The sequence below is a fragment of the Euleptes europaea genome, chromosome 16 (assembly GCF_029931775.1).
Source record: "Euleptes europaea isolate rEulEur1 chromosome 16, rEulEur1.hap1, whole genome shotgun sequence".
In the NCBI taxonomy this organism is placed as follows: Eukaryota; Metazoa; Chordata; class Lepidosauria; order Squamata; family Sphaerodactylidae; genus Euleptes; species Euleptes europaea.
In genome coordinates, this window is record NC_079327.1 from 18,553,272 (window position 1) to 18,570,499 (window position 17,228).

Sequence of the window (17,228 nt, forward strand, 5' to 3'; positions counted from 1 at the left end):
GCTGGTGCCTTATTTCTTTGGCTCTAGCCAGACACACGAAGCTCGGAACACGGCTGCCCAGCAATGCAAAAGGGCTCAATTCACTTGCGGTTCTCAACTGGGAACTCTTCAGAGCTGTCCCCCTGGAAATGTTCCTGGTGATCCTTTGGTTCCAAATGTTTGTTTCTCAGGGCTGAAGTGGGTATGTGTGCATCACCCTATCATGCTGTTAAATGAAACAAAGTTATGGATTTAAATTTAATATATGATCGTGTTAAACACATGCAATAGATGATACACAAAGGAAAAATTGCATTCATAGTTAGCATTTATATTGTGCTTCACTTACATCCTGCTAATTTTATTATTTATTTATTTATTTATTTATTTATTTATTGCATTTTTATCCCACCCTCATTCCCGGTAAGCTGGCTTCAGAGCAGGTCACAACAGTTTTCTTGGATGAAGCTCAGCAAATTCTCCTCCTCCTTCTCCTCCTCCTCTTCCTCCCCCTCCTCCTCCTCCTCCTCCTCATTATTATTCTCATTCTCATTTTCATTCTCTTTATTATTCTCATTATTATTATTATTAGAGTTGGTTATGATACCCTGCTTTTCTCTACCTTTAAGGAGCCTCAAAGAGGCTTACTATCACCTTCCCCCCCCCACACACACACACAACAGGCACCCTGTGAGGCGGGTGGGGCTGAGAGTGTTCTGAAAGAACTGTGATTAACCCAAGATCACCCGGCAGGCTTCATGTGTAGGAGTGTGTAAACCAACCCGGTTCTCCAGATTAGAGTTTGCCACTCAAGTGGAGGGATGGGGAATCAAACCGGGTTCTCCAGATGAGAATCTGCGGCTCTTAACCACTACACCATGCTTGCAGCCCCTGTATCACATGAGTTTTGTCCAGGCAGGTTTGAAGTCCCCCAGCACAGCCTTTTTGAAAGGTCAAAAGAGACCCCTCCACCTTTTTTCACTCATGAAGAAGTTGGTTGGAAGCAACTCACTATCTCAGATACCCATAAAACAATTCAGTAAATTAGACAGGTTAGTATTTTATCCAAATTTTGAGGACAGAGTGTGGAAGTAAAGAAATAAATCAAAATTTGCCTAAGGTCACCTAGTGAGTTTGTGGCAAATGTAGAATTTGAACCAAACCTTACTGGTTGGCATCAAAGAACTTTTGGAACTACACAACACTAATTCTTCTCAAAAGATCACAAGTGCTGATAACAATAAAAAAAATGAAATAGACTGAAGTGTGGCTAGTTTTGTGAATCCCTTTTCATGTTTGTGCCCAGGACATTAGAATACCATGTCTCTTTCCCATTCCTTCCAGATAATTAGAGAATATCTGAGCCACAATCTTACCCATCTTTCCCCTTCTCCAAGACCCATGTCTTGTTTGCACCCTGAGATACTCTGCCCTTCTGAAGTCAGAGTTGCAAATGAATCTAACCATTTTTATATCAAGAGGATCTCTCCTTGAGGGCTCTAATGCAGTAGAAAGGTACCATACAAATGTTTGAAATAAATTAAGACATGTATTTCTCCAGGCACTTTCAAGAAGTAGCTTGACTACCTGAATATTGCAGAGAAATATTGGCCTAATCAGTCAACACCAGGCTTAATGTATAACACCACAAACCCAGGGATCATGAAGAAGAAGAGGAGGAGGAAGAGGAGGAGTTGGTTTTTATATGCCGACTTTCTCTACCACTTAAGGAAGAATCAAACTGGCTTACAGTCTCCTTCCCTTCCTCTCCTAGGCACCTTGTGAGGAAGGTGAGGCTGAGAGAGTTCTGAGAGAACTGTGACTAGCCCAAGGTCACCCTGCAGGCTTCATGTGGAGGAGTGGGGAAACCAACACGGTTCACCAGATTGGCATCTGCTGCTCATGTGGAGGAGTGGGGAATTAAACATGGTTCTCCAGAATAGAGTCCATCGCTCCAAACCACCAGTCTTAACCACTGCACCAAGTAGGCAAAAACAACAATAACAACCACACCAAAAACCCTCCATGGTCACCCAAGGATGACCAGTTAACCCCCCTGCTATCCAGCAGTCAGGAGGATGGATGAGCTGCAAGTGTCAAAGCTACTGTGGGAGAGGAAGAAGTTCTTGATAAGAACCTTTACCAAGCCTGCCCATAGGCTGAACCAAAGCTCAGCTTAACCAATGATGCCCCGTGCCCTATTTGAAATACATTGACTGACACAATAGCGTCTCTGGCTCCAAAACAGCCATGAATAATTTGTAATCTTTTTTAAAATATGAAGAAGAGATAGAATAATTTATTATTTAACAACTATGTTATGCAAAGGTATTTGAAAATACATACTTTTCAGTTTTTGATTGAGGAAGTGATTTTAGAACGCATCAAAAAATTAATGAAGGACCACCTAATAGCTTGAAATAACCTCTAAAATTTTGAGGTTGACTTCTTATAGTAAGGATTATAAAGAATAAAGCTTCTGTTCTAATGGACAGCTAGCTTCTGCCTTAATTATGGTAATACTGCTGCCATTCAATAATGCCTTATATTACTTAACAATGTGGGTGAATTATGGTTGCTATGGGAACAATAACTGAAATTTCTAGGGGGGGAAACCCTAACATAGTTGTATTAATTTTTAGATGGTACAGTCTGTTCAGTTGATAATATCTCTGTGGAGAATTCATTTTCAGTTCTCCAACTTCCTATTGGTACCTCTAAGATAAGTAAATTTGGAAGCCATCTGCAACATCTGGTCCAATTCGGCATAGATTGACCAAAATAATCAAATTATCTAAGAGCCATCATATGAATACATTATTTCCTGTGAGACACATCATTCCACACACCTTGCAACATAATAAGTCAGCAATGCATAGAGGTACATCTCCATTAAAAAAATAAAATAAAGTCCAAATGCAATAACAAATGATTGGACAGGAATCAATAGCATCTAACTATAGGCCCATATGGATCGATTTTTAAAAAATTCCTTTTAAAGGTATTTGAGGCCACTGATGACTATTGAAATTAGGGGAGGGGCTGTGGCTCAGTTGTAAAGCATCTGCTTGGCATGCAGAAGGTCCCAGGTTCAATCCCTGGCATTTCCAGTTAAAGGCACTAGGCAGGTAGGTGATATGAAAGGACCTCTGCCTGAGACCCTGGAGAGCTGCTGCCAGTCTGAGTAGACAATACTGACTTTGATGGACCAAGGGTCTGGTTCAGTATAAGGCAGCTTCATGTGTTCGTGTGTTCAAATGTTTTCGCACCCAACAGCCCTAGTCTCCATCATAAATACCTTAAAACATTCCTGATTGGATTACTGAATTGGTCTCCACGCCTTTTGAAACCATTCGGGAACTTCAGCCAGCTCAAAATGTGGGCAGCTGGGCCATTGACTGATACGAGCCTCATAAATCATATTAAATTGATCTTCACTGGATCCCAGTTCATGTTTGGACTCAATGCCTAACGCTAGATCCAGCGCAAGCAGAAATGCAAGAGAAAAGACTGTGGTAGCCCCTTGTACTGAATCAGACTAACAGCTCATTCCTGAGCCTTGCATGGCAGGGGAAGGCATGCCTGAGGCACCGCCACAGTGCCTCCAAAGAGGTTTCCCAGCTGCTGCAAAGCTAAAAAAAAAAGTTTAAAAAAATAAAAAAGCAAAAATGGGGCGAAACAGATCCACTGAAAACAGCAATGCTGTGCCAACAAAAAGTTTGTGTGGCACCGCTGTTGCAGAGCACGGCGTTCCAGGCCTGGAAGGGGTTAGGAAGCTGCCTACTGGCAGCTACGCCCCCTGAAATGCCTCCCAGGATGCCGGCGTGAGGACTTAGGCCAGGAGGAAGCCGCCAGGAGGCCGATCCAGAGTCCCAGGGCTGCGCTGCCACGGCAGTCCTGAGGGGCCAATGCAAGTGGCACTACGCCGGCATCCATGCCAGTCTGCATGGCACAAGTGGCCAGATACCAGCATAGGGGTCTGGGCACCTCCTAAGCCCATTCACACACCCCCAGGCTCAAGAATCAGCTGTTATTGTATCCCCACTTTTGCATTTCCACTTGTGCAACATCTTGTGCAATCAATTTCCGGGCTCTGTAATACATAGGCAGGAAAGAGCTACCAGTAGGTGTTGCATAAAATTTTGCAGAAGCCGTACTGTGCTGAATCTGTTTATGTATTCGCTTGTGCATCACTGGACTGAACCCATTGCGGTGGGTTTAATCTTTAAAACCCTAAATAACTTGAGCTCAGGAATATTTTCAAATGAAACTCCCTTAGAAACTCCCAAGAACCAATGAAACTCCCTTAGTTCATCAGATAAGGCCATGATTCAAGTCTACCAGAGCTCTGAGGTTTGGAAGACAGGACTTTTCTGGTAAAACCTCTTCTCTGTGGAACTTCCAGCCTAAGCAGCAGCTCATCTTGTAAGCTTTTAGGAGGCTACCAAAGCCTTAGTCTATTAACAAAGTCTTTGAGAAGCTAGGAGTAGAGGAACTGGTATTAGGCATTTATTAGTTCTTCTGTTTTTTTTTTTATTTATTTAATTTTTTTTCCTCCTCACATCCAGTCCCTGGCCTTCAGAGCAACGGATACTGATGAACAGACAAAAGGCACAGGGATTCAAGATACAGAAGTTAAAGCATTCTACTCTCTTATGCCGATGGACATCACTGGCAGCACCACCATCCCGTACAGAGAAACCTGCCACCGTTTTCACTCCTTACGCCACTGGAAATCGCCTTCCCCACTTCCGCGTTAAAAAATAAAAATGAGTGGACCTTCCAGATTGGAAAGCTTTGCAAAGCGTGGACTATTCTACAAGTCTCACTTGTTTTGGAAGCACTGCTGATTCTGCGTTTCCACTGGAGGGGAGAAAAAAAACCTCCTCGTATTCTCCGAACCAAAGCTTTAGATATCCATGTCAAACTGGGCTTCCTCACCTATGCCTGGTTTCTCCTCCTCGTTGTGGGCATGATTGGTCTCCGATCCGAGTTCCTTTGCACTTGGACTTGTAACGCCTGGAATGTCAGGAAGATGACACGGTGGTGTTTTGGCAACTGGAGAATTGCGACACTCCATTAAAAAATTACGGTCGTAAATGATTCGTGTACCCCCGGGCATGGTCCCGAACAGCGTCCCCCCCGGCGTGGTGCTGTAGCCCCCGGGCAGGAGCGGGACCCCCTCGGGGAGGCTGGGCCGCTTGGCGGGGCCGGGGATGTCCCTGCCCAGCATCGGCCCCTGCGAGGGGGGCGGTCGGCAACAGCTGGCGGCCGACATGGAGGGCGGCTGGGCGGACAGGGATATTAGTTCTTCTTCTAATAATAATAATAATGATAATAATAATAATAATAATCATAAGAAGAAGAAGAAGAAGAAGAAGAAGAAAGCTTCCGTTGAAATGTTTTAACTGAATGGTTTGATTGGTTTAATTGTATATCTTTCATAAGCCACCTTTCTGGATTGAAAGGATGGACACATGACATATGATCAAATCACACATAGACACATGGACACATGGAGCTGCTTTATACAATCAGACCATTGGTCCATCAAAGTCATTATTGTCTACTCAAATTGGCAATGGTTCTGCAGGGGTAGCTTACTGGGACCAGGATCACAGAAATCTGAGCAAGCATATAATATTAGACATGATGCAGAATGGCCATTGCACAAGGTGGGAGCCACACACACATGTACAGATAGTTGTTGATCTTGCTCGTTTGATCCTAATCTTACAACTTGTACCCCCACCACAGGATCTGACATTCCAGCTGTAATCCCTTATGGAGGCTGTGGACTGCTGCTGTATTAGAATGAATTGCTCCTTATTTTATTTGTTGCATCCTTTCTATCCTCTGCTTTCTGTCACCAGCCTGCATGAGGGGAAAAATTGTCCAGGCATTTCATGTATTTTGGGATTCCTCTGAAGCATTAAGGAATGACTGCTGCTGGAGGCAAGACTCAATGCATCAGTCATTTGATCTTGTATGGCAAATCTTATCTTGAGTCTTTCAAGCTGTGCTGGGTTAGGTTTTAAAAGAAGTCTTCATTCACCTGAGACCAAGGAAACATTTTCTGTTAATACAGCAATGGGACAAGAGAAGCAACCTTGCTGCCTCGCTGAACAATGAAAAAGTCTTTCAGCTCAACTCTTCTAGCCAGTGTGAAAATGTTAAGAAGAGGCCAGAAAACACTCTTTCCTGCATTTAAAGCATACATAGAGTATGTTTGCCAGCTCCAGGTTGGGAACTAACTTGAGATTTGGGGGGTGGTGCTTTAGGAGGGTGGGGTTTGGAGAAGGGAGGGACTTCAACGCCATAGAATCCAATTGTCAAAGCAGCCATTTTCTCCAGGGGAACTGATCTCTGTCACCTGGAGATCAGTTGTAATAGTGGGAGATCTCCAGCCACCACCTGGAGATTGGCAACCCTAATATAGAGCCAATACAAGTGGCCATTTTACCAGCTGGGTAATGTGGGGAAGCCTTACTGCTTGGTAGAATCTCCAACATCCACCGTGTCTAAAAATGTATGGCACAAAGATGTAAATAAATAAATAAATAAATAAACAAACAAACAAACATGTCCCCATTGATGTTTTACCCAAAGGAAATCAACCCAGCCAATGTTACCCCAGAAACCTCTTCCTGCTCCGAGGAATGTGGAGCAGCAGCAATGTGACGGGTCCTTGTGGAAATTATTGGGCTGGAATGATGCCTTCCATCAAAAAACACAGACTGACATAACATTTGATGAGACATCACCTATCCCACGCAAACGGCAGCAAAGGAAAGAGATATGGGGCAGGGAAACGCTCAGGTTAATGACATCATGTTACACAGAGTGCTTTGACCTTGGCCACACATCCATTCCCCTGTCAAGTCTTATTTTGATACTCTACTTACTTCTCTATATTTACCTTAGTATAGAGAGTAATGTGCCAGCTGCACAACCTCTCAGCTGTGCTTTTGTCTCCTGCCTGCCTGCAGGTATAATGGCTGGATACGGCCAGAGGCATGAGTCCTTAGACGCAAGCCAAAGAACAAGAGCCAAAGGGCTCTTGGCCCATGGCTCTTAGCCTGTGGTTTGCAATGTGGAGACCTACAATGGCCATCTTAGTGAAGATCTGCCCAGAATGTATTTGTTTTGATTAGTTAAATCATATAGTTTAGTTTGGTCTGGGAATTTCTTGAAGCTGCCAAGAAATAAATAGATTGACCATCTTTAGACTGGATGTCTTGCACTGCTAATTAATTCATTGCTGCTGGATTCCAACAGAGAGTAGACATCAACAATGCTGATCGGATATTTTATTCACTTGTGCTGAACACATGAACACATGAAACTGCCTTAAACTGAATCAGACCCTTGGTCCATCAAAGTCAGTATTGTCTACTCAGACCGGCAGTGGCTCTCCAGGGTCTCAGGCAGGGGGTCTTTCACATCACCTACCTGCCTAGTCTCTTGAACCGGAGATTCTGGGGATTGAACCTGGGACCATCTGCATGCCAAGCAGATGCTCTACCACTGAGCCACAGCCCCTCCCCTGTGTTAAGTAGTACACATTGCACCCTGTGTTGACATATCAGTATTATTATTATTTTTTTTGTATCTTGGGCATTTTCTTGACCTTCTAAAACCCACTGTGTAAAACTTCCCTTTCCTCTAAGCTTTCTCTATAAACTCATCAGGAGATCACTTCATGTACCTGTCAAAATAGGCTCGAGCTCATAAAAGTTTATACCACCATAAATTGGTTAGGGTGCAATCCTATAAAAATTATTAAGAGCCGATCCATAGTCTCAAACTGTTCTTATTTACCAGGGACAGTCCATATTTTCTGGGGCCTGTCTCTGATAAATCACTGTCCCTATTTTTGCTTTGTGGTGATGATACCTTGTTAAAGTTTACAGGGTGATTCTTGAGTCATCATTCTTCCGAGTTCAGCTCCCTTCCCAGAGTCAAATTTTAGAACGGATGCATTCTTGGGAAGGAACACTAAGCTGCCATGCGGTACACAGTCTTCCATGTCACACCCTGAATCTGCTGGGGTATATTTTGAACGGTTAATAGAAAACTGTAGGACCACGCTATTTGTCTAGCAGATCTTCAACCAAAAAAGTGGTCTGTGGATATAGCTGTGGCATAATCTGTTTTGCATTGCAGAAGTTCCCAAGTTCAATTGCCAGAATTTCCATTTAAAATGATGAGGTAGTGTATGATGCGAAAGACCTCTACCTGTGACACTGGAAAGGCATAGTCAGAGGAGACAGATGGTCTGATTTAGCAGAAGGCAGCTCCTTATGTTAAGGTGTCTTCAAAGAACAAAACTTGGGTTTTCAGTTAGTGAAATACAGGCAATTGCAGAAGAAATGAAGAAGAAATTGAAGCAAGCAGATGGCAGATGTTATTCAGGTAACACAAGAGCAGAGTCATCAGCAAAGAGTCACACCTGTAGGGTTGAGCAGTGATCTTTGTCTGAAAGATGGAGTGTTATATGGGGCTGTATCTGTTTTTGTTTGTGAACAGTTAAAGGGTACATTTGGCTGCACATTGCACAAAATGAGGTGGTAGCCCAAGATGACAGAATTCTCGACTGTACTACTTGAGATCGTTGAAAGTTGTAATTTTGAGCATCCCTTAATTTAAAAAGAAGCCTAGCACATTGTAAAGAAAGGTTTAGTCCTCTCTGGGGTACTTTACAACCCAGAGTAAACCCCAAAATATGAGCCTCTCACACCTGCAGATTGACTGTGAATTAGTACAGTCTGGAATTCTAATATGTGGTGTCTTCCCTCTTATTATGCATAGTTTTCAGAATGGCTCTAAAGCCATAGGCATAGATCCACATATGGAGCAGAAGGAGGCAGTAGAATTGGAAGGTGGTAGAACAGGCTGTATTACTTCAGACTGCAGGTAAGATTATCACATTTTAATGCTCACCCATGTACAAAAACACAAATAAAAATCCAGCACTTCAGGGAAAGAAGTTCTAGAGAGAGAGTACTTCACGATTTACTAGTTTTCCAATTATAAACAATCATTAAGGAAATCTTTGAAAGAAAAACATAATCCCTCCCCTACAGTCTGAAGTTGAAGAGCCCATTCGATCACTTCAGTGCTCTTCTGCCACCTCCTCATTGATCGTCCTGACCAGGCCATAGAGTTTCTGGCAATTGCTAGAGCTATCCTATGTAACTCTTGGTTGTCCCTGGAAGTAGGCTTGCCAACCTCCAGATATTTTTCAGTACACAACCACTAATCACTCTAAATATTCTTTTTCAAACTGTATTACACTTTATACATATCAACGTATGATGAATTATTACAGTAAGACATACAATACTGAATGCGTAAGACGGACCATAACATATAAGTGTCCATAAGCCAAAGTGCATATAACTGATGTTCAAAGTTATATAACAAGCATCCATCCAGAATTGTAATAATGTAATAGTTGGAACACCAAGGGAAAAAAAAGGGGGGGGGGAATTCCACTTATCTGGGGGTATGATCCTTCAGTGCCAAAATTGAAAGATGCACTTGTTTCGTGGTCAGCTGATCCTTGCTGGCCAATCCTATGTTGTTCCTTGGATGTATTGCTGCTAAGAAGCTAGCATAGAAAATGCTGCTGGAGAAAACGATGTGCTGTACGTGTAATTGTACATGCATGCAATGTATACACACAGGATGTATACACTTTACATTTTAAAGGACTAAAGAGTCATTTTCATGAACTGCAAAGTTGCAGTCGGATATAAATGTAAAGTCTGAAGAAGCTATCACAATATCAATGTGAAACAAGATGAAACAAGTCTTGTTACTTTCTACATATTTCAAGTGTATACAACCTGTGTTACAATATAGGATTGGCCAGCAAGGATCACAGAAACTGCCCCCCACACACACAGACTCTGCTTCCCCCCCCCCCACATACACACGGGAAAAATTATAGATTAAAGCCCCAAAAGGGGTCTTACTGTGGATGTCTTCTGTTCCATCAGGAGGGACTGAGAGGACTGGGTAATCCAATACGATTCCATTTAAGCATGGGAGGTTTTGCCTTGGATTTGCCGCTCTCGAGATGCCCACAGGATCGGCTGATCCCATTCATCCCAATAGGGAAAAGGGGGGACCCCATATTTCGGGGGTGCCCTGATCCCATCTTTACAAAACTTGGGGGTTCTTGTAAGAAGGCTCCTCTGAAGCTACACTGAAATTATGGGGGCTGTACCCCAAAAAATGATTCCCCTGCAGCCACAGAATGGCTCGAATGTGTGCTTTAAATGGAATAAAAATGGACATTAAGGGGGGACCCCTTTCAGGGCCCATATTTCGGGGGGGCCTGATCCCATCTTGGGGGTTCTTGCAAGAAGGCTCCTCTGAAGCTACGCTGAAAGTTTGGGGGCTCTACCCCCAAAAATGTGCCCCCTGCAGCCATGGAATGGCTGGAATGTAGTTTTTATGGCTTTATTCGGCCAAATTTTCCCCCGAACTCAAATCTCGTGCCAAATTCCACGGATCCGAAGCAGGGGAGTTCGGACTTTGGCATTTCCCAAATTAAAACAGGCCAAATTTTGCAGAATCTGAATTTTACCGAATTTTTTTTCTCAACAGCCCTATCACCATGATTGCTTGATTAGTCCAGTGAAGGGTGGGTTAGGTAATATTGCAAACCTAACCACAGTTAAGACCCTTCTTTGAAGTTGCTTATCTGGCTAGCTCTGCTTCTTTGCACTATCTATCTGTCGTCGCTGTCATCTACCCTTTTGGGTACTCTTCAAGCCCTCTGACTCACTGCCAGACATCGCCTTCCTCTTTGCTGTTATAGGGTTGGGAATCTAAAGACAACTCAAGGCAGAAACTGGAGCAGAAACAGTAAACAGAAATTGGATCACAGGGTTGAAGGAGGTGAAAGCCTCTATGTATGTGTGTTTGTGTGAGTGAGAAAGAAAGAGACTCTATAGTACTTGTCAGGGAGACAATGTGCTTTTTGTGCATGGACAAGGAATTAGGGTTGTGCAAGAATAACACTAAGCAGGTCTTGCTATTAGTCAGAGCCCATTGTTTGTATGCTTATCAGAATTGTCATTATTAGGTGACTGTTTAAGATTGTAAGCTTCCAAAAGGAAAATAATAAGGGGAGGGATGTCCCTTATGGTTTGCTGGTTGTCATTGAACAATATCATTTATGTGTGTGTGTTTTTTAAGGACCAACATCTTTGATCATCTCTTTTTGCATTTATTTGTAACAGGGTATAACAAAATGGTTAAATATATATATATACTGAAATTGAGCACCCAACAGTTCCCCTATTTGAAGTACAATATGAAGCAAAATAGCCTTGCTGCCAAGACTTTGCTATCCTTGTTCACCATCATTTCCTTTAGATATATATGTGGTTTTTTCCCCCAAGATGAAAAAGAGGGCATAAAGTGTTTCCTTACAGATGGCCCATTAACTTCTTACTCAAAGCAGTCAGCTGGAAGACAGCGGAAAAGGGGCACAGTGGGCTCTTTCTTCCAGATGCTAAGCATACATAGAGACACAGACATCATAATCCCCACAATTAAATCTGACATTCGTTTTTGTTCACAATGCGAGGCCCCAAGTTTACTTGCTTTGTTCAGCATCCAGTTCTTTCTTTGGCTTTACTTTCATGCTGAGTGAACATAGCGGATATTAAACACAAAAGGCCACAGTCCCACAGAGTAAAATGCATATGACTCAGCAGCATGCCCAGAAAGCCTCAAGAGGACTCTTGTTTTTGGTCCATCTTGTTTGTGAATGGAAGGGATATTGAGAATCGAGTTCTGGCAGGTGTCTCGAATGAGTGCATCAATCTACTGGCAACACACAGGAGAGGAGGAAGGCAGGGTACTGAGAGGTTGTGTAAGATTGCTCTGAAACAGGGTGAGAGTCATTCTTGTTCCTGAATAGGTTGGCAGGTGTAAATAGAGGCTAGTGGGTGCGGTGGCTGTCATTTCTGAGGCTGAACTCACTGATCTGGTGCTGTACTCTGAAGGAGCTTTCAACATGCTTCTTTCCTAGGGAGGGGGATAAGTAGCTTTTTACGGTGTGTGTAAGCTCAAATGATTTCAAGAATGGAACCTCCATGTACAAGAGCAGAATACTCCAAGTACCCAAAGCTAAAAACAAAGAAAAGTCATAGCTTTCATGTACTGCTTCTCAGCTCCTTGTGGCATTTTGCTTGTGGGCACTGCAAACAGATTGCTGGACTACATAGGCTTTGATCTGATCCAGAAAGGTACTTTCTATGTTTTCTGTACAACTTTAGAATGACCCTTTGTAAGAGCAACAGTTTCTAATTTTAATGGCACTGTAAAACTATATCTATTGATGTCTCTTGTAAACTTTTGAGAATAAATCTGAGCCAGTTTGCATTTTTTTTTAAAAAAAGAGTTCCTTACACACTAGAATGAAATTGCCATGATCCACTCACTCAGTACATTCAGATTATGCCATTGGCAAAATAATAAATAAATAAATAAATAAATAAAAATCCAGAACTCATAAAATCCAGAGCACATAAAAAAAAATCCCATAGGGAAAATCCTGGGGAAAGCCGAAATAGGTAGCAGTGGCCCATTGCAAGTATTCATGGGAAACTGAGTTTTCCCAAGATTCTTGGGAGTCTGACCTGGGAGTTCCCAGGTATCAGGGGCACCACCAAGTGGCTCACGCCCAGGTTTTTCCCAGTACTGCCATCCCTAGTTCTCCCAGCGGGATTGCTGAAGTAGGATTTACATCAGTCCGCATTGGGGTCGGCGGATGTTTACGAATCCAGCCCATATGCGGCGCCAATGCTTTACAGCTGTTAAAATAGTTAATAAACAAATTGTGGCCGTTAGCTCTATAACTATTTCTTCTAATTCTCAAGTGTGGTGTTATTTGTATTTAAGTCATGAGCCTCCCCTACTGTTAGCCCTGGGCCAGCAAGAGTGCAGCCACCACAGATACTGTTGAGCTGTCAGAGGAATGTCCAGAACTGGCCTAATCAGGTTGGGAAACATGGAATGGCATTTTATTCAGATGGACTATATATCTGAGGTTACCAAAAAGTGCTTGTTTGACATAGATTTTTATATGTTACTGTTTCTTACACTTCCCTGTTTGACAAAAAATATCCCATCCCCCATGGAAAGTGCAAATTTTGGTATGAAAATGTTAAAAAAAATATATTAATCACAGCCCTGGTTATAATTCATTGCATTTAGAATTAAATTAGCCCATCAGTGATTGTGGCATTTTCTTGGCAATATGGAGGTATCTTTTCATAAGTTAAAAACAGTCATTTTAAAAAATCTACTGTATTCCAAGAGTTCTCAATTGTAAGATCTCATAGATAGTTTTATTACATCTGAACCAAAGTGCTTTTTGGCTGGTTTTGCCCTTGAATTGGAGAATTCTAAGAAACATCAAGGCAGCCTAGATGAATACAGCTGGCTAGATTTTAGATTACGATGAAAATGGATCTGCACTTAAGCATTTTACATGCATAATGATATTCCTGACAATGATCATTGTCAGAAGTTGCTTTAAAGTGCCCTTGGTTGCTAAGTACTTATGGATGTAATTTGTAACAGATGATTTGCTTTGATTAGGTATACCTTTCCTCTTTGAAATATCTGGATGTCAGAGAGGAAACACTGCTATGTAGAGATGTTCTGTTCTCTTCAAGATATATGAAAGCCCTCTGTTTCAGACTCAGGTGGATTAATGGCTGCACTCTCTTGATGGTGATGCAAAATCTTCACATGGTTCTCTAACATAGATTGTATAAAAGAGCAAGAATCCAGTAGCACCTTGAAGACTAACAAAATTTCTGGCAGGGTATGAGCTTTCGTGAGTCACAGCTCACTTCTTCAGATACAGTTAGAATGTGATTCCATCCATTCCTAAGTAGAGAAGAGTGAATTAGGTACACAATGGCAATGTGAATGTCAAAAACAAGTAAATTAGATTAACAGGGCTGATGGGATTAGGTGTTACCAACTGGAGTTTGGCAACCCTAGATGAAATGCAGCACAGAGCAAAACTCTGGAACACTAATGGAACAAAACAGGATAAATCCACATATTTCTACTGTGATTATCCTTCTTAATCACAACATAAAGAGCTGAGTGTTAACTGTTTTGCAACCCCTTTGGCCCACTATGTCAAAGTTATCATGCCTGGGGAACTAATCCCCGTCCCCCAGCTGAGCAACAAAATCTGGTCAATAATTACAATGGAATCTCCCTATCCAGAACAGTTTTACTGGGAAGAATTCAGCCACCAAGATTCCTTTTATAGAACAAGGAGATCAGTTTTCCTCTTGGTTCCCATCATCATTCCTCACTTTACTTTTCAGAACACTGCATGTCCACTCTTTTGTCTTCTCCCCCTCGAGATATCCCATTAAATACCTTGGTTCAAAAGACAAACAGCTTTGAAGCTGAACTCTAATCTCCCCTGAGAAGCATTTGTAGATTCCACATCACACTAGGACCACTGAGAAGTGATTTACATCAGGGTCTAATGCCGATTGTCTCCCACTGAATGAGAAAATAGCTCCTGTCATCAAAATGATAAACTCAAGATGGCCTATTCACCTCTTGTTCTTTTACCCATCACATATAATCATTCTACTTAATTAAGTGCACTGAAGCATAATGTACACTAATATATATATATATATATATATATATATATATATATATATATATATATATATATATATATATATATATATATATATATAAATGCCATGCATAGTACAATGGACTTGTTGTTTTAGGCAATGATAAGAAAATCCCACAAAACTTGAGATGAGAATTATTATTTATCATGCAAACATATAAATTAACTGGATGAGTTAATCCTGAACTCAAAGTCAATGCCTGTTCCAAAAACTCTTAGCACTTTAGAGCATCTTAATTCTGCCATAAATTCAGTTTATTTTATTTTTTCCTGCAGCGAGAAGGAAATTACTTCCTCCACATGCATCACCTAACTTGCTTCAAAATTGTCCTGCACTGCAAGTGATTGTCGAAACATTGACCTGTTTCTGTCGGGATCTGACTGAATTTTTTAAAAAGAAACTTGGCCTGGTCAAAGAAGAATGGGTGAGCTGTCCCATGGGGATCACTCTAGAATATGGGAACAAAGTGCCATTGTGACAACTGAATACTCAAAACTAGATATAAGTTTGGAAGCTAGAGAAATGCACAACAATGGACTTTGTCACAGATGGAACTTGAAAGGGTCCAGGTTGCATCCAGGGTCTCAGTTGTGGGCAAGATTTCTGTTGCCCTGGTTGAGCAATTTGGATGGGAAAGGCAAGAGTAGGGCAAGTCTGTTGGACCTCTTTGACCACATCTGCCATGATATCCTTCTGGACTAATTGGCTGAGGTCTGACATTTCTGTTCCTTCCTGGATGGACATTCTAGATAGTGGAGCTGGTAGAAAACTGCTAGGCCCCACATCATTTGAAATATGAGGTCCCAAAACATTCTATCCTGTCTCCTTTGCTGGAGGAACTGGAAGAGGTCACTGAGGATTGTGGAGCAAGGGATCATCAATATGCACATGATGCTCACCTCTATAGATGTCCCACATCAATGACTATTGATGAAGAGTTGGTTTTTATATGCCGATTTCTCTACCACTTAAGGAAGAATCAAACCGGCTTACAATCATCTTCCCTTCCCCTCCCCACAACAGACACCCTGTGAGGTAGGTGGGGCTGAGAGAGCTCTAAAAGAGCTGTGACTTGCCCAAGGTCACCCAGCTGGCTTCGTGTGGAGGAGTGGGGAAACCAACCCAGTTCACCAGATTAGCCTCTGCCGCTCATGTGGAGGAGCAGGGAATCAAACCGAGTTCTCCAGATCAGAGTCAACCGCTCCAAACCACTGCTCTTAACCACTACACTGCTGTGTTGCTGCTGTTTTATTGTGATTTCTCATTGTCTTTTATGATTAGTTGCTGACAGGCAACCCATTCCTAAAGGGGAGGGTAGATCCGTGGCAGAGTGGCAGAGCTGCAACATCTCCTCAAAGGCAGCCCATCCACCTCGGAGGGAAAAAAAGGTTTTTAAAAATAAAAATAAAGAAAAAAAGGGAAAGGCCCCTTAGAAAACAGTAAGGCTGTGCCACCAAAAAAGGTGATGTAGTCCCACCGCTGTTCAAGTGGGCCATTCAAGGGGGCGTTCTCAGGTCTAAAGACTGTGGAAGCTGCCTAAAGGCAACTCCACCCCCAGGAATGCCCCAGGAACACCTCCCCTACACCAGTGTGGCTGTTCTGTTCCAGGATTTAGTTCCCGGAGTGGCTGCGCTGGAGGTGGTGGACGGTGGAGCTCCACAGCCACTGCACGCCAGTGTTTTTACCCCCCCCCCCACCAGCGTGGGTGCCACTTTATCCCATGATAAAGTGGCACCTACACCGGCAGAGGGACACGCCGGCTCCAAGGAGATCCCCCCCCCAGGTTTGCAGCCTATGTACAGCACTTGATTTAAATGGATGCCGCCGCAAACCACCTCGCACACTGTAGATAAAATGTTTTAAACAACAACAAAAAGTCTAAGCTTCCACTTCTTCACACCTTCAGGACATTATTTCCAGCAGCAAATGTTCATGATATTTATGTCATCCCAGCAGTAATCAAGATAGTCGAATGCAGTCCCACTGACATAATTGACATTATCCTGGATGGTACAGAATTCATTCCAGACGAGTCAGAGATTGCCAAACAACAGGAAACTCACTCTATTTCTCAGGCCAACAAAGTATGCTTATTCCTCAAAGAAGAGCACAGCACAAGCATCTCTGGGTTCCCACTTCAAAACTGGTGTTTGCCAGCTCAAAAAGCAATACAAATATCGTCTCAACGCTGCTCGTCCCCCTCCCCCATATATCATACAGCAAGAGATTTTGAATTAAAGCTGCCTATTTCTTAGGTATAGCTGGGAGCTTCTTCCTTTTTTCAGGGGTCCCAAAAGACACAGCCCCAGCCCTTGGTTAGGATCTGCTAAGCACCCTAAATCCTGACACCCTTGATCATTTCCTGCGGGCTTCAGACCACTGTTGTGCCTCCTTGTTAAGGTCTCTACACTGTTTTCTCCCTTTGGGGTCCCCTGGAGGAAGCCACCCATTTCCAAGGACATGGCCTTCTCCTATGGCTCATGCACTGTAACTGCCAGATGACTCAGAAGGCCCCCACGGCAGCAATTCCTTCCTCCAGTCTCC

General features: G+C 42.7%; 1 protein-coding gene across 1 annotated transcript; it reads right to left on the reverse strand.

Moving 5' to 3' along the window:
- Positions 1 to 4,647: 4,647 nt before the first annotated feature.
- Positions 4,648 to 5,257, reverse strand: LOC130488302 (eukaryotic translation initiation factor 4E-binding protein 1-like). The gene has a single exon (XM_056861954.1). It carries the CDS (start codon positions 5,255 to 5,257, stop codon positions 4,889 to 4,891), a length of 369 nt encoding a protein of 122 aa, XP_056717932.1. The 3' UTR covers positions 4,648 to 4,888.
- Positions 5,258 to 17,228: the final 11,971 nt, after the last annotated feature.